Source organism: Gymnoscopelus microlampas (assembly GCF_963454915.1).
Source record: "Gymnoscopelus microlampas genome assembly, chromosome: 5".
NCBI classification, from domain to species: Eukaryota; Metazoa; Chordata; class Actinopteri; order Myctophiformes; family Myctophidae; genus Gymnoscopelus; species Gymnoscopelus microlampas.
The window spans coordinates 53,737,349-53,763,662 of NC_139942.1; the positions used below are offsets into that span (position 1 = coordinate 53,737,349).

At 43.9% G+C, this 26,314-nt stretch overlaps 1 protein-coding gene across 3 annotated transcripts in view; it reads left to right on the forward strand.

Moving 5' to 3' along the window:
- The window catches only part of ctnnd2b (catenin (cadherin-associated protein), delta 2b), a gene marked incomplete at both ends in the record, with an annotated part of 257,135 nt that overhangs the window by 120,463 nt on the left and 110,358 nt on the right, over positions 1-26,314 (forward strand). For all 3 annotated transcript variants that reach the window (XM_084058604.1, XM_084058605.1, XM_084058606.1), the window contains 5 exons: positions 3,183-3,299; positions 18,712-18,863; positions 19,183-19,353; positions 22,776-22,918; positions 24,024-24,274. In XM_084058604.1, the coding sequence (XP_083914730.1) occupies positions 3,183-3,299; positions 18,712-18,863; positions 19,183-19,353; positions 22,776-22,918; positions 24,024-24,274 (834 nt within the window). The remainder of the gene's footprint in view (positions 1-3,182; positions 3,300-18,711; positions 18,864-19,182; positions 19,354-22,775; positions 22,919-24,023; positions 24,275-26,314) is intronic.

Below are 26,314 nucleotides of genomic sequence, written 5' to 3' on the forward strand. Positions count from 1 at the left end.
CAGCCCTATATACATTTTGGCCAATTGAAAATAGCCGATCTACAAGCTCACAATGCGTCGCGATGCGACGCATTGTGGGCTTGTAGATCGGCTATTTTCAAAAGATTTCTATACATTACAAAACTTGAAATGGGACATTCTGCATAATGAGTACTTTTACTTTTTGTACTTTAAGAACATTTTGATGCCAGAACTTTTGTACTTTTAACTCAAGTAGATTTTGAATTCCGGACTTCTACTTGTAACAGAGTATTTCTACATTGCAGTATCGACACTTTTACTTAAGTAAAAAAAAATGTAGTACTTTTTCCACCACTGGATTTAGGAACAACTAGTACAGCCGAATCAGAGGACCTCAGGCTACAGACAGGCACACATACTGTATAGGTTTCCAGCAGCTCAGCTAGATATGGAGGTGCCAGCAGGCCGTTATAGGAGCTTTAAATGTTAACAAGATCTTAAACTCTATTGTAAAGGTGAGTGGCAGACAGTGTAGTGCAGCCATAGTACCGGGGTTATGAAACTATTGTGTCATGTTGCATTGCTCCTGGCAACCTTCCCAGTTTAAAACTAGGTTATGTTGCAAAGTCAGTCAGTCACTGGCACAGATGGACCGGACTGCTGGCCGGCTAACTGCACGATGGGGCCCCTACAGGCTAACTGCACGATGGGGCCCCTACAGGCTAACTGCACGATGGGGCCCTACAGGCTAACTGCATGATGGGGCCCCTACAGGCTAACTGCACGATGGGGCCCTACAGACTGAAGGCCCGTTCAAAGTCCCTAGATGGGTCTGAAACGTGCGTCAGGAGGTGAGGGATTCCGTCCGTTCTTTACGGACACATGCATAGTCACTCACGTTATTTAGGAGAGAGAGATACGCCGTACCCAATGTTGCCATGTCTGCTTATTATAAGCGACTTTGGGCTTATTATTCTGTATAGTTGCTTGTAAACAAACAAGCAATGTTTTATTGGTGGTTGCGGTTTTATTTGGACTTGTTTCTAAAGTGTAGTTGCTTATTTGGGCCAATTATTATTTAAACCAGTGATTCTCAAATATATATTGTAGATCTGCTATTTTCATATGTGGCCTAGTCGATTCTTTTGGGCTTGTTTTCATAGACCTGGTTACTTATTTCTCTCACAAAACTTGGCAACAGGTTACAATGCTATGAAACTAGCATTGTAGCCCAGTGGTACAACAGGCAAAACGTAGTGAACGTGCGTCGGCCTGACGGTGAATGTCGACTGAACGGACGGAAAAACTGGAGCCATAAGTGACGGAGGGGGAGTAAAAAACGACAACGCAAGGAGCGCCGGCGCTCGTTACGTATCCTTACGTCCGACTATGAATGATACTTAAAGGTGACTCTCCACCAAACGGACTACTTCAGAGTACAACAGACTGGTAGTATGTTGGCAAAAGCTGGCATTTAGTTCAGCAGAAGCAGTCGGCCTACTGTATGCCGTAAGTGCACATTGTGATGCTAATGCCTTAGAGCTGGTAGCACTGGCCTGCAAGATCTGGCCAGCATTGCCAGGTCTGCTTATTATAAGCGACGACTTTGGGCTTGTTTTCATGAAGTCGCTTGTAAATATTCATAGTTGCAGGGTGCTTTTGTTTGGACTTGTTTCTGAAGTGTAGTTGCTTAATGTGGGCTTGCTTTCATTCTTTTTGAAAATATCTGATGTAATCGGGCTCAAGTGGTGATACTGGTCGCTTCTTTTGCGCTTGTTTTCACAGATCTCGTCGCTTGTTTCACTCACATAATCTGGCAACACTCTCAGCTCCGACAAAAACATAAACGCAGAGCATTTTTGTGCTATCGTAGCCTACTGCTTGGCTTTGGAGTTGATCGATTGGTACAGGAATTGAGAGTTGGGATTGAGAATTATGGTACTGTATCTAATTCAAATGTGCGACAGGCAAATGTCTCTGGCTTATTTAGGCAGATGAGAGGTCCACTCTACAGAGCCTGAACCTGACCAAACAAGCTAAACAGCCAATCAGGGTGCTCTAAAATGGTAGCATGCGCCCCCCTTAAGTGTATGTGTTGTGTTTCAACTTCTCTCTGTCCTCTGGTGGAGGTCCCTCTGTTTAATCTCATGGTTTAGCATGAACGTTAACTAACACGGTGAACATTTGGCACTATAATCTCATCTCCATAGGCCTATAGCTGCAACGAGGCTGTTTGATGTCCTAATTAAAAGCTAAAACACTCAAGTGCAAATTGCCGCTGGAATGGCAGCACCTAAATCCAGATGTGATGTGATTACATCTGCAACACGTTCGTTGACTTGCATTTGCATGTCTGGATAAATATGAATACTTGAGGTTGAGTTTACGGTACAAGTAGCTCTTGATTTACCTCGTCCTCCTCCAAATGACAGCTGTTGAAAAGGATGAAGGGCTTTGCAATATTTACATATAGGTAAAGTGTTTATCAGTCCAGGCTGATATATCTCCTCGTGTACAGTATCTGCACTTTGTGTCTGTCTGGGGAACAAATGGAGATCCACTTAGCTGTGATTATACCACACACCAACACTTATCCAGTGGTGGGAAAAAGTACTAAAATGTTTTACTTAAGTAGAAGTACCAATACTGCAATGTAGAAATACACTGTTACAAGTAAAAGTCCGGAATTCAAAATTTACTTGAGTAAAAGTACAAAAGTATTGGTATCAAAATGTACTTAAAGTACCAAAAGTAGAAAGTACTCATTACGCAGAATGTCCCATTTCACAAGTTTTAAAAAAATTAGAAAATAGCCGATCCACAAGCTCACAATGCGTCGCGATGCAACGCATTGTGAGCTTTTAGATCGGCTATTTTCAAATGGCCTAAATGTATATAGGGCTGAAGTGTAATCAAGATCTACAAGGTAACTAGTAACTAAAGTTTCCATGTAAGTGTAGTGGAGTGAAAGTACAATATTTGCCTCTGAGATGTCTTCTTCATGTACTGCTGCTATAATTGTGTATTTGCGTGTGTGCGTGTGTGTGTGTGTGTGCGTGTGTGTGTGTGTGTGTGTGTGTGTGTGTGTGTGTGTGTGTGTGTGTGTGTGTGTGTGTGTGTGTGTGTGTGTGTGTGTGTGTGTGTGTGTGTGTGTGTGTGTGTGTGTGTGTGTGTGTGTGTGTGTGTGTGTGTGTGTTTCGTGCGTGTGTGTATGTGAGCAGATGGCCAGAAGGACATCGAGGAGGAGCTGACCACAGGCTTGGAGCTGGTGGATTCCTGCATTCGGTCACTTCAAGAGTCTGGCATCCTGGACAGCCAGGACTTCTCTGCAGGAGACAGTAAGAACCTGCCTTTGCCTTCTTTTTCTTCTTCTCATTACATTCACAGAGCCTTTAGCCTCAACATGCAGGTGCGATGAAATGACAGTTACTGTAACAATTTCTATTAAATCATAGCGTGTGTGTGTGTGTGTGTGTGTGTGTGTGTGTGTGTGTGTGTGTGTGTGTGTGTGTGTGTGTGTGTGTGTGTGTGTGTGTGTGTGTGTGTATGTGTGTGTGTGTACACTCATTATATCAAAGGGCAACCTGATGTCTGCACAGAGCGGTTGGTCTACAACAGGGGTCTTCAACAGGGGGTCCGCGACCCCAAGGGGGTCCTCAGAGTTACTCCAGGGGTCCGCCAAATCTTTGTGTGATAAGATTTTTTTTTTTACCATAACCACTTGAACCCTAGCATCCCTTTTCTGAGGAGAACTTTAGCCAATAATAGCAGATCTACAAGCTCACAACGCCTCGCACAATTTTATACAATATAGAGGGGGTCCCTGCTTCATCTCTCTCTCAGCTAGGGGGTCCTTGGCCTGAAAACGTTGAAGACCCCTGGTCTACAACAGTGCAGTGGTTTCCAAGAGCAGGCACGTGTACACATAGACATGAATGGGGGCTTGAGCACCTGCCCTTTTACCCGTCGGTAAAAAAGTGCTCACTCCAGACAAAGGAAAAAAAACAAAAAAAAATGTATTACCCCCAACAAATAGATTTCAACTGCCCCTAGCGGCCTAAGGGTAAGGCCGACGGAAATGGCAGTGGATGCGTTGGATGAAGCTCAAAGTGAACTTTACTCAGGTATCTAGTTTGTTGACGTCCGACCTTCCTAGCCCGTGTTATTAAAGAAAAACAATGGCCGACAATGGCCAAAACGTAATCGAAAATCATCGATCGAAAATCGGCAAAAGTTGCCGTTTTCAAGACGTTTTGGCCATCATCTCTGGAACGGAAGGTCCAATCCGCTCAGTTCAAATTGTGTTGGATGCGTGACTTTGAGGACATTAAGTACGTAAAGACACATCTTTTCATTTGTGTTTTCGGGCCTAAGGGTATGGTAATCGGGCCGGCTGGCCGGCAATAGGTGCCCTTCTGAAATTCCAGCCCCTGCCTCTTCAAATCCCTCTGCACGTCCCTGTCCAAGAGGATTGCATGCAAATCGTATGGCATGGGGGGGTCCGTTTTTCAACCTGTAATCCCCCTATTTTGGGCATGTCATTATAGGCAAACGTCGTTAAAAAAAAAAAAAAGCACATCTACCAGGCTGTCGCATTGCGATGCGTTGTGAGCTTCAAGCAGTGTTTTTCTCAGTTTTTTCCTGCAGTCACTTCAATCAATAATGTGGACTAAGTCCCTACTGATCCCAGGACCGTCTCAGTGTGGCGCTGTGTTAGAAGTCAGTGTGAATGTGACCTATAAACCATTAAGACCGGGAGAAGCATCTGTGTCATTTTTAGATTTGAGCAAAAAAAAGCATTATTTTACACTTTGGCTATTCAAAAATAGCAGATCTACAAGCTCATAGCGCGGCACCGAGTGCCGCGCTACGAGCTTGTATATCTGCTATTTTTGAAGAATCGAGAAAATGTGTGCAAATCTTTGAAAATATATACGTTTTAAAGCGAACATTTGTAACTCAAATCTTTGCTTCTGGGGGGGTCCCTGGAACAAACTATTTTGAGATGGGGGTCCGCGGCCAAATTCATTCATGAAATAGTTTGAAAACCACTGATATAGAAACGTACGTTTTTCAGAAAACCGTTTTAGCAGACATTTTGCAGAATGGAAAAACCTCAGGCCTCAATAGGATAAGCAAAGGGTCAGAGCACAATGAGGAGATCGATGCAGAGGCAGCGGGAGCTGCGTCACATCCTGTTGCTTTCTGCTCCAGTAAGAGATGACCATCACTACAGACCACAGGGGGGGGGGGGGGGGGGGGGGGGGGGTCTGGTAGGGGTGTGGGGGGGACAGGGACATCTCCCCCTCCGCTCCTCCGGACTCATTTCTCTCAGTCAGTCAGCGTAGTAGCGGGCTGGCAGACAGACAAACGAGGAGCGTCTTCTTCTTATCTCTCAAGCTCTCTCAATAAGGTCCTGGTGGTCATATTTGCAGCGTGTTGATGTTGCCCCTGTCAGTTTAGTGCCACCATGCACCACCCGACTCGCCCATGTATGTGTGACCCAACAAGCACTGGAGACGGGAATGCAGGAGTAATGCAAAATGTGTGCTCTGTAAACCAGGGGTCTTCAACAGTGGGTCCGGGACCCCTAGGGGGTCCACATAGCTACTACAGGGGTCCGCCAAATCTTTGTGTGATAGGATTTCGTTTTTTTTACATTAACCACTTGAACCCTAGAATTCCTTTTCTGAGGGGAACATTAGCCGAAAATAGCAGATCTACAAGCTCTCAGAGCTTGTAGATCGGCTGTTTTTGGCAAAGAGGCTATAGGTGTAGAGGGGAAAAAGAGCAGACTAAGTAAAAAAAAAAAGTTTATTCTGAAACACAATTTTATACAATATAGAGTAGAGGGTCCCTGCTTCATCTCTCTCTCAGCTAGGGGGTCCTTCGCCTGAAAACGTTGAAGACCCCTGCTGTAAACCACTTAATCCAGCACAAAGTGACGCGCTGTGTACATGTGCTATTTTTGAAATGTTTTGAAAAATATCGAAAGTTTTGGGAACATTTTTAATAATTGTGAAACTTCTGGGGGTCCCTAGCACAAAATATTTTCAGATGGGGGTCTGCGGCCAAATACATATAATTTGGGGGGGCGGGGGGGGGGGGGTCCTTTAAATGAAAAGACTTGGGAACCACTGACTTCATTTCTTTTTCATATCAAAAGTACCGTAATTTCCGGACTATGAGGCGCACCTGAATATAAGCCGCACCAGTCGAATTTAGGGAAAAAAATAAATGTGTACATATACTGTACAAGCCGCACTGGACTATAACCGCAGGTGTAAAATCCATAGATTTAGAAGGTCCCCTAGTGGCCGTTAGCTGTAAAAATCCATAGATAAGCCGCACCGTTGTATAGGCCGCAGGGTTCAAAGCATGGGAAGAAAGTAGCGGCTTATAGTTCGGAAATTACGCTAGTGAAATGCAATAGATTGCACTTTTTTTTTGAAAGACCTGCAAATGTGTCGATGTTATTTTTTTTTGTACTTACTACATGTTCTTACATGGCCAGAAATGGGAGGCATGCAGGTTGAAAGTGGTTAAAGAACATTGTTGTTGTTGTTGTTGTTGTTTGGGCCTGGAGCAAAGCTTTTACATGCAATCTGAGCCAGTGGAGCGAGAGGTGGTTTTTTGCTCCCATGGTCTTATAGATCCAGTGTGGATGTACCTGTGTTTAGAAGACTGCCCCCAGCTCTCTGTAATGAGCTCACAGCCTCACACACACACAGCGGCTCTGCTCTGCTATGCTGCAGTTAGTGCAGTACTACAGTGTAAAATCTGACACGCAGGCCTGGGGAACATTCCTTACTGAAAATGTATTCTACCTTCATCCATTGGTAATAGAATCATGGCTATGAGGATTCTGTAACACCTTATATTAACTCATTTTCTGCCAGAGTTTTTCAGAAAAGTCTGCAGCCACTGCCAGTGTTTCTGAGCATTTTTACTAATCTTTCAAGACCCACAGAATATGTTGACACTATGTAAACACTAAATATATCAAAAGAAGAGTCTCTACTTTCATCAGAAAAAAAGAGTGAATTTTTTTCTATTGATTAGTGACCCCATGGAGACTTGAATTCATGGATATTTTTTTAGTTTTTGTCCATTCCTAAACCAATAATTTGATGACCAGGGGACCGGTAGGCAGCGGTTCCGGTAGGAGACACAAAGGAGACTCTTTATGTCTCATACCGGAACCGCTGCTGTTCATCAAATTATTGGCTTTTTTGGGGTGAACTATCCCTTTAAGGTTGGGTCTATGATGCTTTATAAGCATGCTTATAATGTGCTTATAAGGCTTAATCAGCATAATTCTACTCAGTTATGTCAAGTGGACATGTCAGATTTCTTTCTGTTGCGGCAGTTCAAGGTTCAAGGACTTTTAATGTCATTCCATACAGGTACGGAATGTGTTACCCTGTGAATCAGTGAAAACGTATAGACTTCAAAACTGTTGTTGAGCTGGTGGATATCGAATGAAATCTCTACCTGCCCCTACCCCCTCACTCTCTCTCTCTCACACACACACACACACACACACACACACACACACACACACACACACACACACACACACACACACACACACACACACACACACACACACACACACACACACACGCACACACACACACTATGAAGCGGTTCCTCAGGGACAGCGTTAGGCCGTTAGGAGCCATGCAACTGGTTTGATATGCTAATTCACCCTCACCCAGGTGATATGCTAATTCACCCTCACCCAGGTGATATGCTAATTCACCCTCACCCAGGTGATATGCTAATTCACCCTCACCCAGGTGATACCGACTCACTGTACTACACGCACGCACGTGTGCACGTACGTACGCACGTACACACTCACGCTCGTGGCCGTGCACACAGGCATGCTTAAACATTGTATTAGCGTATATAGCTACACATACAGTACATACATGGAGATACTATATTGCATGCAGTCACAGGGGAACACACAACTGTATGTGCATGCATAAACATGATATGCTAATCCATGCAGGCACACACACACACACATACACGCACGCACGCACGCACACACACACACACACACACACACACACACACACACACACACACACACACACACACACACACACACACACACACAAACACAAACACACACACGCAAAAAAACACCCCAAAGATTCATGCAAATGTACACATACGTTAGCCTACAGTCAGTGGTGTAAAGTAACTAAGTACATTTACTAGAGTAGAGTTTGGCCATTTGAAAATAGCAGATCTACAAGCTCACTATGCGTGGCGATGCGACGCATTGTGAGCTTGTAGATCTGCTATTTTCAAAAGATTTTTACACATTTGAAAACTGGGTAATGGGACATTCTGTACTTTTACTTTTGGTACTTTAAGTACATTTTGATGCCAATACTTTTGTACTATTACTCAAGTACATTTTTGAATTCTGGACTTTTACTTATAACAGAGTATTTCTACAATGCAGTATTGATACTTTTACTTAACCCATTAAGACCGTGTGTCATTTTTAGATTTGAGCTAAAAAGCATTATTTTACACTTGGGGCTATTCAAAAATAGCAGATCTACAAGCTCATAGCGCGGCACCGAGTGCCGCGCTATGAGCTTGTAGATCTGCTATTTTTGAAAATTCGTGAAAATGTGCGCAAATCCTTGAATATATATATTTTTAAAGCGAACATTTTTTAACTCAAATCTTTGCTTCTGGGGGTCCCTGGAACAAAATATTTTGATGGGGGTCCGCGGCCAAATACATATAATTTTGGGGGTCCTTGACATGAAAAAGATTGAGCACCACTGATATAGAAACATACGTTTTTCAGAAAACTGTTGTGATTTCGGAGACATGTAGAATCGGCTTCAGGTCTCAATGGGTTAAGTAGAAAATGTCAGTACTTTTCTCCACCCCTGCATGTATACCTGTATACTGTAAATAGAATATGGACGTCCTGACGTCACCCTGTTATCGCCCCGAGTCAGGAAGTATGTTTTCATGCATAGTCCTCCTATACAGTACAGGAGCATGCATGAATGCTCACAAATACATGCGCACACACACAGTACACACACACACACACACACACACACACACACACACACACACACACACACACACACACACACACACACACACACATAGTACACATATAATACACAAATACATACAGTACACACAAAGAGTAAAATCACTCTTTTGTTCTTGATGCTGAACAGAGCATGATTATTACTGGCACCAAAATACTATATGAATATGTGTGTGTGTGTGTGTGTGTGTGTGTGTGTGTGTGTGTGTGTGTGTGTGTGTGTGTGTGTGTGTGTGTGTGTGTGTGTGTGTGTGTGTGTGTGTGTGTGTGTGTGTGTGTGTGTGTGTGTGTGTGTGTGTGTGTGTTTGTATTACTATACTTGCGAGGACCAAGTATAGTAGAATTTGAAGAAATATACATGGTGAGTACCGTTTTCCTGGTCCTCACAAGACAAATGGTTGTTTTATAGTTAAAAAAAACATTTTTAGAGATACGTTTACAATTAGAAAAACATTCAGGTTAGGATTAGACATTTAGAGGTTAGGTTTAGGGATTGGAATTAGAGTTATAAACATGATTTATACTTAGTTGCACGCCAGTGTCATGCACCGAAAAACAGCCGATCTATAAGCCCACAACGCGTCGCAGCGCGGCGCGTTGTGGGCTTATAGATCTGCTGTTTTTCGGCTCTAGGCTTACGGTTAAAAATGGCAATTATTATTTTTAAATGGCATTCATAACATGGCTGTCCTAAAGCGTTGATGTCCTCACAAGTATAGTAATACAAACCTGTGTGTGTGTGTGTGTGTGTGTGTGTGTGTGTGTGTGTGTGTGTGTGTGTGTGCGTGTGTGCGTGTGTGTGCGCGCGTGTGTGTGCGCGTGTGTGTGTGTGTGCGCGCGCGTGTGCGCAGCGCATGGCCAGAAATAGACATAAGCTGATGAAATATTCAAATGTGTTTTATATAGAATGCTGGTCGCACAGCACCATGCAGAAGACCTGCCACCATCTGACACACACACACACACACACACACACACACACACACACACACACACACACACACACACACACACACACACACACACACACACACACACACACACACACACACAGACTCAGCTAAACCACACACCAGTGGCTTGTTTTTCTTGACCACAATGTTAAAGTTTAGATAGTAGGTTATTTAAACAGAATGCTATAGATGTGTTGTCTACCTGGTTATCCTTTCCTTTCAATGTACAGATTATTATTTTGATAGCTTATTGTTTAGAGACTGATTGGTGAGACTAGGTTTGCCTGTGATCCTATAGTTTACTGAGGCACTACATGTGATCCTATAGTTTACTGAGGCACTACATGTGATCCTATAGTTTACTGAGGCACTACATGTGATCCTATAGTTTACTGAGGACTACATGTATGTATATGTTTACCTTGCTTACTGTAAGTAAAAAAGCATTATTTTACACTTTGGCTATTCAAAAATAGCAGATATACAAGCTCATAGCGCGGCACCGAGTGCCGCGCTATGAGCTTGTAGATCTGCTATTTTTGAAAAAAAGGGGAACATGTGTGCAAATCTTTGAATATATATTGTTTTAAAGCAAACATTTTTAACTCAAATCTTTGCTTCTGGGGGGTCCCTGGAACAAAATATTTTGAGATGGGGGTCCGTGGCCAAATATATTTTTGGAGATCCTTGACATGAAAAGGTTTGAGAACCACTGACATAGAAACATACGTTTTTCAGAATACTGTTAGGATTTAGAAGACATTCGTAAGAACCGGCCTCAGGTCTTAATTGGTTAAGAGTGTCTGCTAAATGCCTAAATTGTAATGAAGTAAGTGTAGTTAAGGTCAGGTGCAGTTAGTAGGTTGAGTGTGGGGCTGTGGGCATGGTTTAAGGTTAGGTTCAGTTAGTAGGGTGAGTGTGGGCATGGTTTAAGGTTAGGTTCAGTTAGTAGGGTGAGTGTGGGCGGGGTTTAAGGTTAGGTTGAGTTAGCAGGGTGAGTGTGGGCGGGGTTTAAGGTTAGGTTGAGTTAGTAGGGTGAGTGTGGGCATGGTTTAAGGTTAGGTTCAGTTAGTAGGGTGAGTGTGGGCGTGGTTTAAGGTTAGGTTGATTTAGTAGGGTGAGTGTGGGCGGGGTTTAAGGTTAGGTTGAGTTAGTAGGGTGAGGGTGGGCATGGTTTAAGGTTAGGTGCAGTTAGTAGGTTGAGTGTGGGGCTGTGGGCATGGTTTAAGGTTAGGTTGATTTAGTAGGGTGAGTGTGGGCGGGGTTTAAGGTTAGGTTGAGTTAGTAGGGTGAGTGTGGGCATGGTTTAAGGTTAGGTTCAGTTAGTAGGGTGAGTGTGGGCGTGGTTTAAGGTTAGGTTGATTTAGTAGGGTGAGTGTGGGCGGGGTTTAAGGTTAGGTTGAGTTAGCAGGGTGAGTGTGGGCATGGTTTAAGGTTAGGTTGAGTTAGTAGGGTGAGTGTGGGCGGGGTTTAAGGTTCGGTTGAGTTAGTAGGGTGAGTGTGGGCATGGTTTAAGGTTCGGTTGAGTTAGTAGGGTGAGTGTGGGCATGGTTTAAGGTTAGGTTAAGGATTATGGAAGGGACTTCTGGCATGGCTTCTGTCTTTCCTTAGGGTGGCCACCACCACCTAGTGACAACTGGGTCACACAATCAGGGACATCATGTCTGCACTCCCACGCTGGCAAGTACATCGATGCAGGACTAATACAGAACTGTGTGTGCGTGCTTGCGTGTGTGTGTGTGTGTGTGTGTGTGTGTGTGTGACACATTAACTGAACATGCACAGACACATCAACACACACACACACACACACACACACACACACACACACACACACACACACACACACACACACACACACACACACACACACACACACACACACACACACACACACACACACACACACACGTAATCCTTCACTCTCAGTCCATAGTACAGCGGCACAAATAGGGGTCACAGTGGGGTCTTCAGTGTGTGAGTCATGATGTATTTATTATTAGCAGCCTCACCTGCTAATACTCCTGTGAACACACCAACCTTGCAGAAACTCAAGTCTGCTCGTTCCATCTGAGTAGCCTTTTAAATCACTTAAACCCTATAGTCTACACTTAGTAGACTGGAGGCCAGTTCCATCTGCACTCGGACCACTTTTTTTCTGTCCACACCAAATCCCTTCGCCAAAAATAGCAGATATACAAGCTCATAGCGCGAGTGCCGCGCTATGAGCTTGTAGATCTGCTATTTTTTTTTAAATCGTGAACATTTTTGCAAGTCTTTGCATTTATATATATTTTTAAGCGAACATTTGTAACTCAAATCTTTGCTTCTGGGGGTCCCTGGAACAAAACATTTTGAGATGGGGGTCGGCGGCCAAATCACATATCATTTTGGGTGGTCCTTGGCATGAAAAAGTGTGAGAAGCACTGCTTTAGGATGTGTCTTACATCACCATGCTCGCACACGTTCCAATAGGCCTGCTGTACCAGAGTTAGCCATGCACTTATTGTCACCTTTTGCCTCAGCCAGCCAGCCAGTCAGCCCTCCCTCCCGGCCCCCCTCCTGGGGGGGCTTGGAGTGCATGCGATCCGTTGACTCAAACGTGCCATGATGATGGCAGCATCCTCCACGGTCCTACTAACCCCTATCACAACCCCTCTGTGTAAAGTGGCATGTTGAATAATATACGATCACCAATTACGCTGCACTTAAGGACACCACTTTATACTACTTTATACTTTAGATCGTTGCTGCTGTCGGGCAGAAACCTTCCATCTCTGTATGTTTGTGTTTGTGTCGTAAATTGACGCCCTACTTCAGGGGTGGGCGACTTTGATGATGGACAGGGCCACTATTTCCACACTCACTCCAGAGGGCCACATTGCATATGTCTCTCCGTATTTTAACTTTTTCCGCCTATCTATGTCACACAAAAGTAGCAAAAATAGCCGATCTACAAGCTCAAAACTTGTAGCTTGTAGATATATGAGCTTGTCGATATTTTTGCTACTTTTTAATTGGAATCCTGTTTTTCTTTTTGCTATTTTTGAATTGGAATCCTGAAAAGTATCATTTTAATTTTATTTCAAATGCATTTAGTTATACTTATGTTAACTTTATGAACTTAAATACAAATACATTAAAAAGTCAATATAATTTCAATACTAGTCATTAAGCTACTAATATAGACTGAAGTAATTATAGCGGTTCATGTTTGCATGTTTGGAATCGTAACAGCTGAAAACAATAATATACCAGTAATTACATTACATTACAGTCATTTAGCAGACGCAGACGCGACTTACAATAAGTGCATTCAACATAGGTAGGCAAGGAAACTACTAATCGCCAGACGTATTAAGTGCATTCTCTTCTAAAACAAGCAACTAAGAGTATATCAGTAATCCGATATTAACCTGGGGGCCGCATTAAGTGAAGGTGGGGGCCGCCAGTTGCCCATGTATGGCCTACTCGATCATACTACAGCACAGGGACGCAGGAGGGGGGGGGGATTGAACATACTCAGTTCCATTGGGGGGAAGGGATACCCCCCCCCCCCCCCCCCCACCCCCACACACACACTTTTGGGATGAAGAAAAAAGAAAGAGAAAAAACCTCCGGCATCTACACTTCATGGAATACCTTTTTGTACCGAATTAACCGAATTAAACGAATGAAAGTAACTAATACCCCCAAAAAAAAGTAACAAACCCGAGGGAAAAAAACGCAAATTTTCGCGCGCGCACGCGTCTCCTTCGGTTCTAAAATGCCCTCTGCGTCCTTGCTACAGTGTCATGAAAAGGAAAAAAAATAGCACATCTTGGAGATCTGCTATTTTTGCCATTTTTTTATTTGAATCGTGAAAAGTAACAGTTTTGGACATGTTCCACCCGACAGAGATGAAATACTTTTCATGTAGTGCTGCTATTTTTGTTCTTTTTTCATTAACGGACGCCAGAGAGGACTCTTTTAATTTGTTATTTGATATTAACGCTTGGGTGGTTAATATGTGTTACAAGTTCTGATGTTCACACTGAGTGGTGCTACCACTTCTTTTAACAAGTCGACATTTCTGCTTGACTGCTCAGAGCCCAGGAAAACGTTCTGCTGAATGAATACAAAAATATCTAATATGGGCAGAAAACGTGTGGCATGCAAATGTATAACCTTATAGAAGCTGCTGCACGCTTTAGCTTTGATGCAGTACTGCCTGTTAGCACAGCCACATGCATCTGTGTAACCACTTTATCCATATTTTATGCTTTAGCTATTCAAAAATAGCAGATCTACAAGCTCATAGCACGGCACCGAGTGCCGCGCTATGAGCTTGTAGTTATATAGATATATATTTTTTAATCTTGACCATTTGTGCAAATATTTGAATATATATATTTTTCAAAGGGAATATTTTTTACTTCTGGGGGGGGGGTCCCTGGAACAACATATTTTGAAATGGGGGTCGGCGGCCAAATACATATCACTTTGTAACATTTGTGTTACATTTGTGTACAAATGTAACATTTGTACACTTTCGCAGTTACAAGTGGTCCAGAGTCGGTCTTCGGTCGTGTGCGTGTGTGTGTGTGTGTGCGCGCATGTCTGAGTGAGTGTGAATTCTTCAGCCAGTCAATGAGCAGAGAATGATGACACCCAGCAACATAGTCAGTCTGAAAAAAAATGCATAAAATAAAATCAAACTACATGGACGACACGCTGACTCCATGCTAGGCTAGCAGTATAAACAACGTGTCTCAGGGTGGCTGAACACTAGCAACGTGTTTGTCAGTTTTTACAGCGCTGTACGATACATACCATAATTACATGTCACATTGTGTGACGGGGAAAACAGGTAAAATGGTAATTATCTACCTAACCTCGCGCAGACTGTGTTGAGTTGCAGTGAGTCTATACCTGTCACACTGCCGGGGAAATGTTTCCCCTGCAGGAAAAACAAAAAACCCCAAAAAAGCTCAGCAGGATAATTTGAAGCCGCGGTCTTGACTTGGCAGAAGAGGACAACATGAGTTGGCAATTCTCCAAAGGGAGTTGACGAGTAATGGTGTAAAGTAACTAAGTATATTTACTCAAGTACTGTACTTAAGTACAATTTTGAGGTAATTTTTACTTTCCTGGAGTATTTCCAATTTTCAATACTTTTACTTCTACTCCACTACATCTCAGAGGCAATATTGTACTTTTACTCCGCTACAATTATTTGAAAACGTTAGTTACTAGTTACTTTGCAGATATTACATTATGAAACATACATTAACCACTTTAGCCCTATTTTATACCTAGGCTATTTGAAAATAGCAGATCTACAAGCTCACAACGCGTCGCATCGCGACGCGTTGTGAGCTTGTAGATCTGCTACTTTCAAACATTTTAGTTTTACTTATGGTACTTTAAGTACTTTTCTACTTTTACGCAAGTAACATTTTAAACACATGCACATACTTGTAACGGAGTATTTTTTTATATTGTGGTATTGCTACTTTTACTTAAGTAAAACATCTGAGTGCTTCTTCCACCACTGCTGGCGATATATGCAGCCCTTTTCCCCCAAAACTGTCTGCATATAACAGTGGAACTAGCAGGTTGAGAATGATGCCCTGTGATAGAACACATGAAACCGTTGAATCATTTTTACAGTAAGAAACAGCAGATGCTGTTATACACAGACAATGACCTACTTTCACATCTCACGCTGACTATCATCGTAGCACCATGCAGCCACAATGCATGAACATGTTGTACGCTGCTAGAACTCCATCATGGATGCTGTAATAAAGTGAGGATCTTACTGTGCCAACCTTGCAAAAGTGGCATCCTTGTGAAAACAACAGAATTACTCTGTCTGTCATTCTGTACAGTAGATGTCGGTATAGTGTTTGTGAAACAGTATTATAATGGATTTTTAAAAATGTTGTGGCCTAGAACGTCAAGTCGAGTCATCTTTATTTATACACACACATTAAAAAAATCAACAGGAGTTGACCCAGAAGTTCCAATCTCTGGCAGTGTGTCCACTGTCCACCATATGTCAGGTTGGCAAGACAGACACAGAGAGACCTACAGTGGTTCTTTAAAACAAACTTTGTTTTTTTATTTATTGTGTGCATGTGCATGTGCATGTGCATGTGCATGTGCATGTGCATGCGCGTGCGCGTGCGCACGCACACGCACACGCACACGCACACGCACGCGCATGTGGCACGCACGCACACACACGCACGCACAATGTGCATGTGCATGTGCGTGCTGTGTTTGTGTGCAATACAAACACGTGTGTGTGCGTGGTGTGTGTACTGTACATGTCTGTGCTTGCGTGCGTGTGTCTGTGTGTGCGTGCGTGTGTTTGTGTGCTTGCGTGTGTTTGTGCGTGCATGCGTGTGTGTGTGTGTGTGTGTGTGTGTGTGTGTGTGTGTGTGTGTGTGTGTGTGTGTGTGTGTGTGTGTGTGTGTGTGTGTGTGTGTGTGTGTGTGTGTGTGTGTGTGTGTGTGTGTGTGTGCGCGTGTGTTTGTGCGTGGGTGTGTCTGTGCATGTGTGTCTGTGCGTGTGTGTGTCTGTGCGTGCGTGCGTGCGTGCGTGCGTGCGTGTGTGTGTCTGTGCACGTGTGCTGGCCTCATTCTGCTCCAGCAGAGCCAGGCCATAATAGCGAGGAGGTCCATATACTGTTGAATTATAAAGATGAAGATGGAAGAGGAGGAAGAAGAGACAAATGGAGGGTTGACATAGATGGCTGTTTTACAGGAAATGGAAAATCAGGGGAATGGATGGATGATGCTTTCAGGGCCACAGAGCATGAAGAGAGAGAGAGAGAGAGAGAGAGAGAGAGAGAGAGATGGAGAGAGAGAGGAGAGGAGGAGATGTAAAAAGTGAAAAGAAAATGGGTGTTTAGAACAAACACACAAGTCTCCTCTCCTCTCCTATGCTGGGCGTGACCAAGAGGCTAGCATCCGGCTTGTAAATTGAGGTTATATAGGAAGTGTGACAGTTCATATGAATGGCCTGTAGTCTTGCGGTTTCACCGCTGCTGGTTGCAGAGGCAATTATAGGCTCTATTCAAGCGGATGGTGTTGGTTTTGCTGCCAGTCGCTAGTTTACAGTCTTCTTTCGATCACCATGATATGCGTTTTGGTAAATTATGGTCCCATTTATTTTAAAATGATGATAAAGTAGGGTATGTTTCTAGAGTTTCCACTGGTTCTACCGAGTGAAGACCCTCCCTCGCTGCGGTTTCAGCCAATAGCGTTGATTTCCGATTGCATGTCAGACCGGATATCAACCGGATTTAGAAAGATGGCGGATTTGAAATCGCTGCAAAAATAGGCTTGACCTAGTATGCACAAAATATGGGCAAGACCTAGTATGTAAACCGTGTTGTGATAGGTCGAAAAATAGTCTATTTTCTTCTCAATGCTCTTCTCTTCTCTTCTCTTCTCTTCTCTTCTCTTCTCTTCTCTTCTCTTCTCTTCTCTTCTCTTCTCTTCTCTTCTCTTCTCTTCTCTTCTCTTCTCTTCTAAAAGCATCAACCACATGACAATATTAATCACTACCCTTTTGCTTGAGAATTAATCTCCCACTCTGTGCTTCTCCTTCAACAAGTCCAGTATATTTCCATTAAAGTGACTGACTGCAGAAGTCACTGAATGATATACTGTAGCTCTTCTCTCCTATAGCGTATGTGCAAGCGTCTCCTGTCTGCCTGATGCATACTTTGTCGGATAATATTATTTTAGGTCCGCGGCACTGTCGTGCAGGGCCGGATTTAAGGTCCTTACATACCGGCGAATATGCGAATATACGCAAAATTCGGACTCGTTCCGAATAATTAAAAGACGATTTTTCGCTTCGAGAAACTGATGTGGACGCTTGCATTGACTTTATAAGTTTGTTTTTTTTAAAACGTATTTATTCGCATGAAGAATTCGCCCCGGTGTGTAAGGACCTTTAGGGTTGTGGAGGCCCCCATTGACACACAAAGGGGGACCAGACACAGACTGCTTGCTGTCCAACAATGAGCAACATGTATTAACCCATTAAGACCTGGAACTGTGTCATTTTTAGATTTGAGCTAAAAAGCATTATTTTACACTTTGGGCTATTCAAAAATAGCAGATCTACAAGCTCATAGCGCGGCACAGAGTGCCGCGCTATGAGCTTGTAGATCTGCTATTTTTGAAAAATCGTGAAAATGTGTGCAAATCTTTGAATTTATATATTTTTAAAGCGAACATTTTTAACTCAAATCGTTGCTTCTGGGGGGTCCCTGGAACAAAATATTTTGATGGGGGTCGGCGGCCGAATACATATAATTTTGGGGGTCCTTGACATGAGAAAGATTGAGCACCACTGATATAGAAACATGCGTTTTTCAGAATACTGTTGGGATCTAGGAGACATGTAGAATCGGCTTCAGGTCTCAATGGGTTAAATATCTCTGTAACATTATGTACAGTTAAGTGCAGAATGATTCAGGCCTGACTACAATATAAGTGCAGCAGCATGATTAGGTTACTGTCGTCAACAACAACAACAACAACAACTACAAATACCACATGGCTTTTGGCTAAATTGTTTGGTAAATTTAACTGCACAAGACGCACAATAGTGGTTGTACAACGTTATAGCATGTGGGTCTGTCTTTATTTCTGACATTCTCATAATTATAAATCTCTCCTCTCTCATCAGGACAAGGCCTCCTCTCCCAGAGCGCCTTGCAGCTCAACAACCAGGATGCCTACGCAGCCGCCGGTTACCATAGTAACCACGGCCTGGCCTTGGGCGAACCGGCCACGCCCCGCAGTGGGCAGGTGGGAGGGGCCGTGCACAGCTACAACCAGGTATGGTGCACGCACACACACACACGCACGCACACAGACACACGCACACGTGCACACGCAGGCGCACACCTTCCTTCCTCTGACATTGTGCATTCCTCTATTTCCACTACACCCCCCCCCTCTCTCTCTCTCTCTCTCTCTCTCTCTCTCTCTCTCTATTCTGCCTGTGTGTCTGTCTGTCTCTCTCTCTCTCTCTCTCTCTCTCTCTCTCTCTCTCTCTCTCTCTCTCTCTCTCTCTCTCTCTGTCCCCCCCCCCCCTCCTCTCATTCTTCCTCTACCACCCCTCCCCCTCCTATGTGGCGGGCGTGTCTCTCTCTAGGTGACCTCCAATCGCGTGGCGGCCCAGTTGGCGGGCGACTCCCCCTCCCAGTCCCACAGAGACTCCTTCGCCCAGCAGGCACACGCCAGCGCCTTCCACATGCCCCTGGACGGCAGTGCTGCCCCCGCTGGACCCCCCATGTACTACTCCTGTGCCACTCTGCCCGCACAGGTCTGTTCCTACGCACTGTTGATTTGGACTCATTTAGTTTGAGTCATAGTCTTTTGAGTACAATTTGACTTAGTTTTCGTCATATTTTAGTCATCTGAAATGTTTTATTGTCTCCACCAGTATGGTGGAGAGTATGTTTTCGTCTCCGTCCGTCCGTGTGTGTGTGTGTCCGTCTCAGCCAAGCTAACATTGGTCAAGCTTCACATGACACGTGACAATATGTGTGTGTGTGTGTGTGTGTGTGTGCTTTGATTGGCTAGCGAGACGCATAATGAAATAAAAACCTATAAATATCACCACGCACTTCAAAAAATCATTTATATTTTTTGAAGTGACATTGATTAAGTGACACGTGACAATATGTAATATAAATAGGTAAGACAGGATTAATCAGGAACAGTACTGGCGGAGACCTGTGCTCCGAGGAGCTTCATCTTCTAGTTTTAGTCTGATTTTAGTCGACTAAATATCATAAGATTATCGACTAAATCTACAGTTTATTTAGTCGATAAAAAAATATTTTGGCGGTGCCTTGATGGCGTTGTAATGGCTGATTTATACTTAGCAGCTGAATGCCGAATATAGCCGATCAACAAGCTCACAACACGGCGCAGTGCGACGCGTTGTGAGCTTGTAGATCAGAAAAATTGGCCCAAATGTGTACTCTTTGAGTTAGATAAACACTGAAGATGTTACAGCGTAGACTGGGGTCCCAGAGAAAAAAAAAAAAGTGGGTACGTGGTCTAATGTAGTGGTTCTCAAACGTTTTCATGTCAAGGTCCGCCACTTGACGTATTAGCCCGCGGACCCCCATTTGAAAAGATATGCCTGGCAGGGACCCTAATAAGAGAAGATGTTTATGGCTCTAGCAGTGATTCTCAACCATTTTCATTTCAAGGACCGCCCCAGTTTGACATGCATTAGGCTACGGACCCCCATTTAATGGCATTTCTATCTCTGGGACTATGTTACGGGTCCATTTGGTTCCATTTGTACACTCTCTGAGTTGCAGACCCATAAGGGTCCATTTGGTTCCTATTGGTACTATCCATCATTTTGCTGGGGACCCCCTGGAACTCCCTCAAGGACCCCTGGGGGTCCCCGCACCCCACTTTGAGAACCAGTGGCCTAATGCATATCAAACTTGAGGGTCCTTGAAATTGAAAAGGTTTAGAATAAGTGGGTCTAATGGTGTGTTGGAGGTCTTTGTGTATAGAGTATAGAGTAGAAGGCAGAAAGTAGAGAATAAGTGGGTCTAATGGTGTGTTGGAGGTCTTTGTGTAGTGAGAGTAGAGTAGAAGGCAGAAAGTAGACCAGGGGGGAGCTCAGGGATCCTCTCTGGTGTGTTCCTGTGGCATTGTCGTAGAAGACAGTCGCCCTACTTTCTATTTAGCTCTTCACAAGTATCATTGCAGCGGCTGTTTTATACAACCACACTGGAAAATCCCTGAGTGTTTCATTTTAAAAAGCTACAGTCCGTAAGTTCCACAAGAGACCACATTTCTGTACTTGAGCTTATTAGCTTCAGGTACGGTGGCGCATGCAGTTGGTATCGCTGTTGCCTCACAGCTAGAAGGTCCTGGGTTAGATTCCCGCCGGGGACGCTGTGGGCGTGTTCTCTCCTCGGCGTCATCAGCGCCCATACCATAGGTGGCGTTGGTGAAAGGGCCTTTTCTGTGTGGAGTTTGCATGTTCTCCCCGTGTCCCCTAGGGTAGGTACCCTAGGGGACCTCGCTGACCCCCTGGTCAGCCGAGGCGCCTGATGCAGGGAAAAGGAACTGGTTGGAATAGCGTGTTCCTTCCACACACTACGTCCTACCGGGGAAACCCCCCCTCCCTGTCAGGTGATAAGAAGCGGCCTGCTCACTCCTCATGCGTTGAAGGAAGCATCAGCTCAGTTCGGGGCTCTCCCCAGGCTGGCAGAGGGAGAGTAGAGCCCAGGATTATAGCTTAGTGACAAAATTGGGTAACAAAAAAAAAAAAAAATGTATTCAATCAAGCAACAGAAAATTGGTAGATCTGTGCAGATTGCAAGCTTAGCTACAGACAGATAGACAGACAGACAGACAGACAGACAGACAGACAGACAGACAGACAGACAGACAGACAGACAGACACAGACACACAGACAGACCCTCTTATAAACGGCTAGCCTCCTACTACAATACAAAGCCACCACTTGTATAAAATACTTTCCGGATTGCAGCTTTTAAGTCTTAAATGGTGTGGAACTGTGGAACCATGTGGGTTCCATGTGGGTTCCATTAAATTCACTCTGAGTTGCAGATGTACAAATGAACACTGAGGATTTTACTGTGCGGTAGTACTGTACCTCCCGTCCCGTGGGCCTTTGAGCAGCACTGCAGTCACAGTGGTGCAAAAGGGCACTGACTGTAAAAAACAAAAACATGTGCTTTCTCTGTCTTTTCCTCTTTCGGTGACATTTAACGCTATCGTGGGATTAGGTGTGTTGCAGGGAATGGATTTTCAAGGCTTTAGACTCAAAGGACTAATTGTGTTGTTTTAAGACGCATATCGTATTAATCACCATCACACTTCTTTTGTTTTCATCCAAATAGATTGTACGCTAATTCTCTAGCTGTTGAGGAATTGGCAGAGGCAGCGTGTTTGGCAGCGTTGTGTTGCATGTGAACGGGAGACAGAGCCAAAAGCAAAACGCCTTTTCTTTTCTCCTTTATATTTTACGTAACCTAAAAGACAAGATCTTCCAAATAGTTGGTTGTTTTTTTTGCTTTGGGCGGAAGTGATTCATGTCAGATCATTCAGTGAGTCAGTGATTCAGCCAGTCAGTCGGTCACTGATCCTTTGATCAATCAAGGCAGAACGAAAGAAAATAAGGTATAGAGAGGTTTTAGCAGTAGATGAGATGATTCCTGAAAGTGAGTGACGTTCTCAGTCAGTGTTGATTTCGCTGACTAAAACTATGCTTAAACTTTTATTATTATTAACTATACCTTTTTTCACTGATGAAAACTAAATAAAAACTAAGCTGCGATAACTAAGACTAAATATACAGTATTGACTATTACATGTATATTTCATCAACAAATAAAAACTAGACTAAAATGTGAGGGACTAGTGGGGAAGAGATCCAGTAGAACTTAAAGACTAGTCATTTTATGTTTGGTTGCTCGTCGGTGTTGCGCTCTGAAAATATCCGATCTGCAAGCTCACAACGCGTCGCCCTGCGAAGCGCTGTGAGCCTGTAGATCGGATATTTTCAGCATGCAACCAAGTGTAAAGTCATTACGACGCCATCAAGGCACCGCCAAAATACATTTTAGTCGACTAAATCAACTGTAGATTTAGTCGACTATAATCTTATGATATTTAGTCAACTAAAACTAAAACATTTCAGATAGTGACCACTCTAACTCTTTGCCCCCCCCCCCCCCTTTCAGCGTGTGAGCTCCCCTCTGCAGGTGGGCTCCCCCACAAAGCTCCAGCGTCTGGGCTCCGCCTCCTCCGACATGCCCAGCTACGCCACTCTGCAGAGGGTCTCGTCCCCCAAACAGTCTCCCAGCCGACTCGCCAAGTCCTACAGGTGGGCACCTACCACACTACGGCCTGACTGGACCAGTACTGTATGGATGGCACTCACACTCTGGGATAAGACATCATGAGCATTTAGATTGAACCGATAAAGCAGAGGCACAATGCTACCTTTTGAGCTTTCTGTTTTTCGCTTATCTCCCCCCCTTTTTTCCCGCTCCCTTCACTGGCTTGTGGTTGCTGGCCGCACAGTGTACACAACACTGGTGATGGCCTACAACAGTGGTTCTCAACCAGTGACCCGGGGACCACTAGTGGTCCTTGAGGGGGTTCCAGGTGGTCCCCATGCAGCTAAATGATGGGAGAGATACGGTAACCAAATGGACCCTTATAGATCTTTAACTCTTGAGAGCGTAAAATGAAACTGGGTCCATTTGGTTTCATTTTACGCTCTCAAGAGTTAAAGGTAGTACTCATTGCTATAGAGTGTTTGTTCAGTAAAAGGAGTCCCATTTCCAATTTTATCCAATCAGGATAGAGAACTCAATCAGGATACAGATTAAACAAGTGAAATTGGAAGTGATGACACTAAGAAATGAGCAGGCAAAATTGGAACTGGAACACTATAAAAACGAAGCTTAAAAATGGGTACTTTCTCCTGATTGGCTGAGATTTTGACACCTACCGGAAAATGTATTTTCTGTTTATTATAGAGCTGGAGAGACGGGGAGACTCCTGTTACTGAACAAACACTCTATAGCAATGATTACTATCAGAATATAGTGCTTTAACCTTTTAACAAAATACTTTTTGTTTCAACCCAAAAATATCACTTACTCTACCTTTAAATTATTGTTAAACATCTGTATTACTTAATTAAAGAATTTATATTTGACTGTTATCTCTCCTATGGCACCAACATCAATACAGCATGGAATTGTGGACAAAATCGTGTCCAACAAAAATAACAAAATATTCCAAGCCTTGGGTCTGAGAGTCTAAATCTTATCAAATGGTTCCATGGCTCAAATGCCATGTCTCTCCCAATGTCACGAATGCATTTTTACAAGGTATCATTTCATTGATTGGTTACAACACAGTATTGTAGTCAGACTGACCCTTGTCTCCCCCCCCCCCCCCCCCGCCCCCCCCTCCAGCACCTCCTCACCCATCAACATGGTGGCGTCCGGTGCGGCCGGCTCCTCGTCTCCGCTCCACATGGCGTCTCCGGGGGGGAACCACCACTCCTCGTCCCCCCTGCACCAGCTCAGCTCGGTGGTGGGCAGCTACGCCACGCTGTCGCCCAAACGCATGATGACGCACCACACCGGCCCCGACGGCTACAAGATCTCACACGAGCTGTACGCCAACGCCACGCTGCAGAGGCCCGGCAGCCTGGGGGGAAGAGGTCATTGTTATTAATATGTCTGTGTACTGTATGTGGATAACACGTCTGGATTAGGGTTATATCTGAAAAGTAGCTAGCAACTAGTAACTAATACGTTTTCAGATAATTGTAGTGGAGTAAAAGTACTATACCAATATTTGCAAGCAACTTTACAGAAAAATAAGCCCAATGTCGCTTATAATAAGTGGACATGGCAACACTGCTACCGTAGTGTTTACACTTTACAGAGACCTGAGTGGACAGACAGAGCTGTGAGCCGACCAATCAGTAGCAGCAGCGTTATACGTCACAGCTTTAGCCCCGCTTAGCCCAGCTCAGACCTACCCAAGACTGGGTACTTTTTAGGCACCAGTTTAGTACCACTTACACACCACTCTACCCACTTCATTGTAGTGGAAACCGTGGCTGTGGTGGGCGGTGTGGGGTGGGGCTAGGTGAGTCCATGTGTATGGAAAGCCGCCTTTAGAGAAGCGGTGGCCTAATGCATATCAAACTTGAGGGTCCTTGAAATTCCAACATGTTGAGAATAAGTGGGTCTAATGGTCTGTTGGGGGTCTTTGTGTAGTTAGAGTAGAGTAGAAGGTAGAAAGTAGACCCAGTTAACCCATTAAGACCTGGAACTGTGTCATTTTTAGATTTGATCTAAAAAGCATTATTTTACACTTTGGGCTATTCAAAAATAGCAGATCTACAAGCTCATAGCGCGGCACCGAGTGCCGCGCTATGAGCTTGTAGATCTGCTATTTTTGAAAAATCGTGAAAATGTGTGCAAATCTTTGAACATAATATATTTTTAAAGCGAACATTTTTAACTCAAATCTTTGCTTCTGGGGGTCCCTGGAACAACATATTTTGATAGGAGTCCGCGGCTAAATACATATAATTTTGGGGGTCCTTCACATGAAAAAGATTGAGCACCACTGATATAGAAACATATGTTTTTCAGAAAACTGTTGGGATTTAGGAGACTTGTAGAATCGGCTTCAGGTCTCAATGGGTTAATGGATGAGGCGATAGGAGTCGAGTCGAATATTTTAGGTGGTGATGATTATGCTTTAACTCATTAACTGCCAGAGGAAAAAAACATTGGTTACAGCCTGCGTTTTTTAGCATTTTTACTAACCTTTCAAGGTAGCCACAGAATAGTTCGCTCCAGGACAATCAACACACGAGTGTCGCAAAAGACGGAAGAGTGTCTCTGCTTCCATCAGGAAAAAAAAGCGTGTCACCGCAACCCTCCGTTCTTATTGGCTGTTGAATATAGCTTGTTCTTGCCAAAAACACAGAAATCTTTTCTAAATCCTTTAACATTAGACCGGACGGGGCTGGGTTTGTTGTGATCACGTTATTTCCGGGTATACTCCTCTCTGGAAGTCACAGGATCACTCATAGGTTGGCAAAGAGGCACTGAAAACACTGTTTTGACGTGTTACACGTCTTTGGCACTGTGGGCATTGTAAAAAATGTACGTGCTACACCGAATGAGTTAATGGACATTTTATCATGGGGAGAAGTACTATAACACTCAGGTCGGTGGTACGGTAGTTCTGCCAACGAGCACAGGGATCAGACCATAGTTCTACTATAGCTGCTACAAGGATAAGCTGAACCATAACAGACAGGCTGTAGCATAAACAATGGCTATCAGGGCTAGCGGAGACATATTGGCTGCTACAGGCTACCAAACATCATGTAATATCATAATGTATTATATAAGTACTATAAGTGATGGTACAATATAAAGGTTGGTTAGATATAAACAACCATAATAACAATAGCCTATAGTATAATGTATAATTCTTCTGCAGTGCCCCATGTGTCGGTTGTTTTGGGGTAAAATGATTCAACAGCCGAATGGTTACGGCCAGATCTGTTGAGAGAATGAGAGAGAGTTACAGCACTCTTTGAGCTTGCTGTGATGCGATCACATGGCTCCCAGTGGTGGAAAAAGTACTCAAATGTTTGTAGAAATACTCTGTTACAAGTATAATTCCGGAATTCAAAATGTACTTGAGTAAAAGTACAAAAGTATTGGTATCA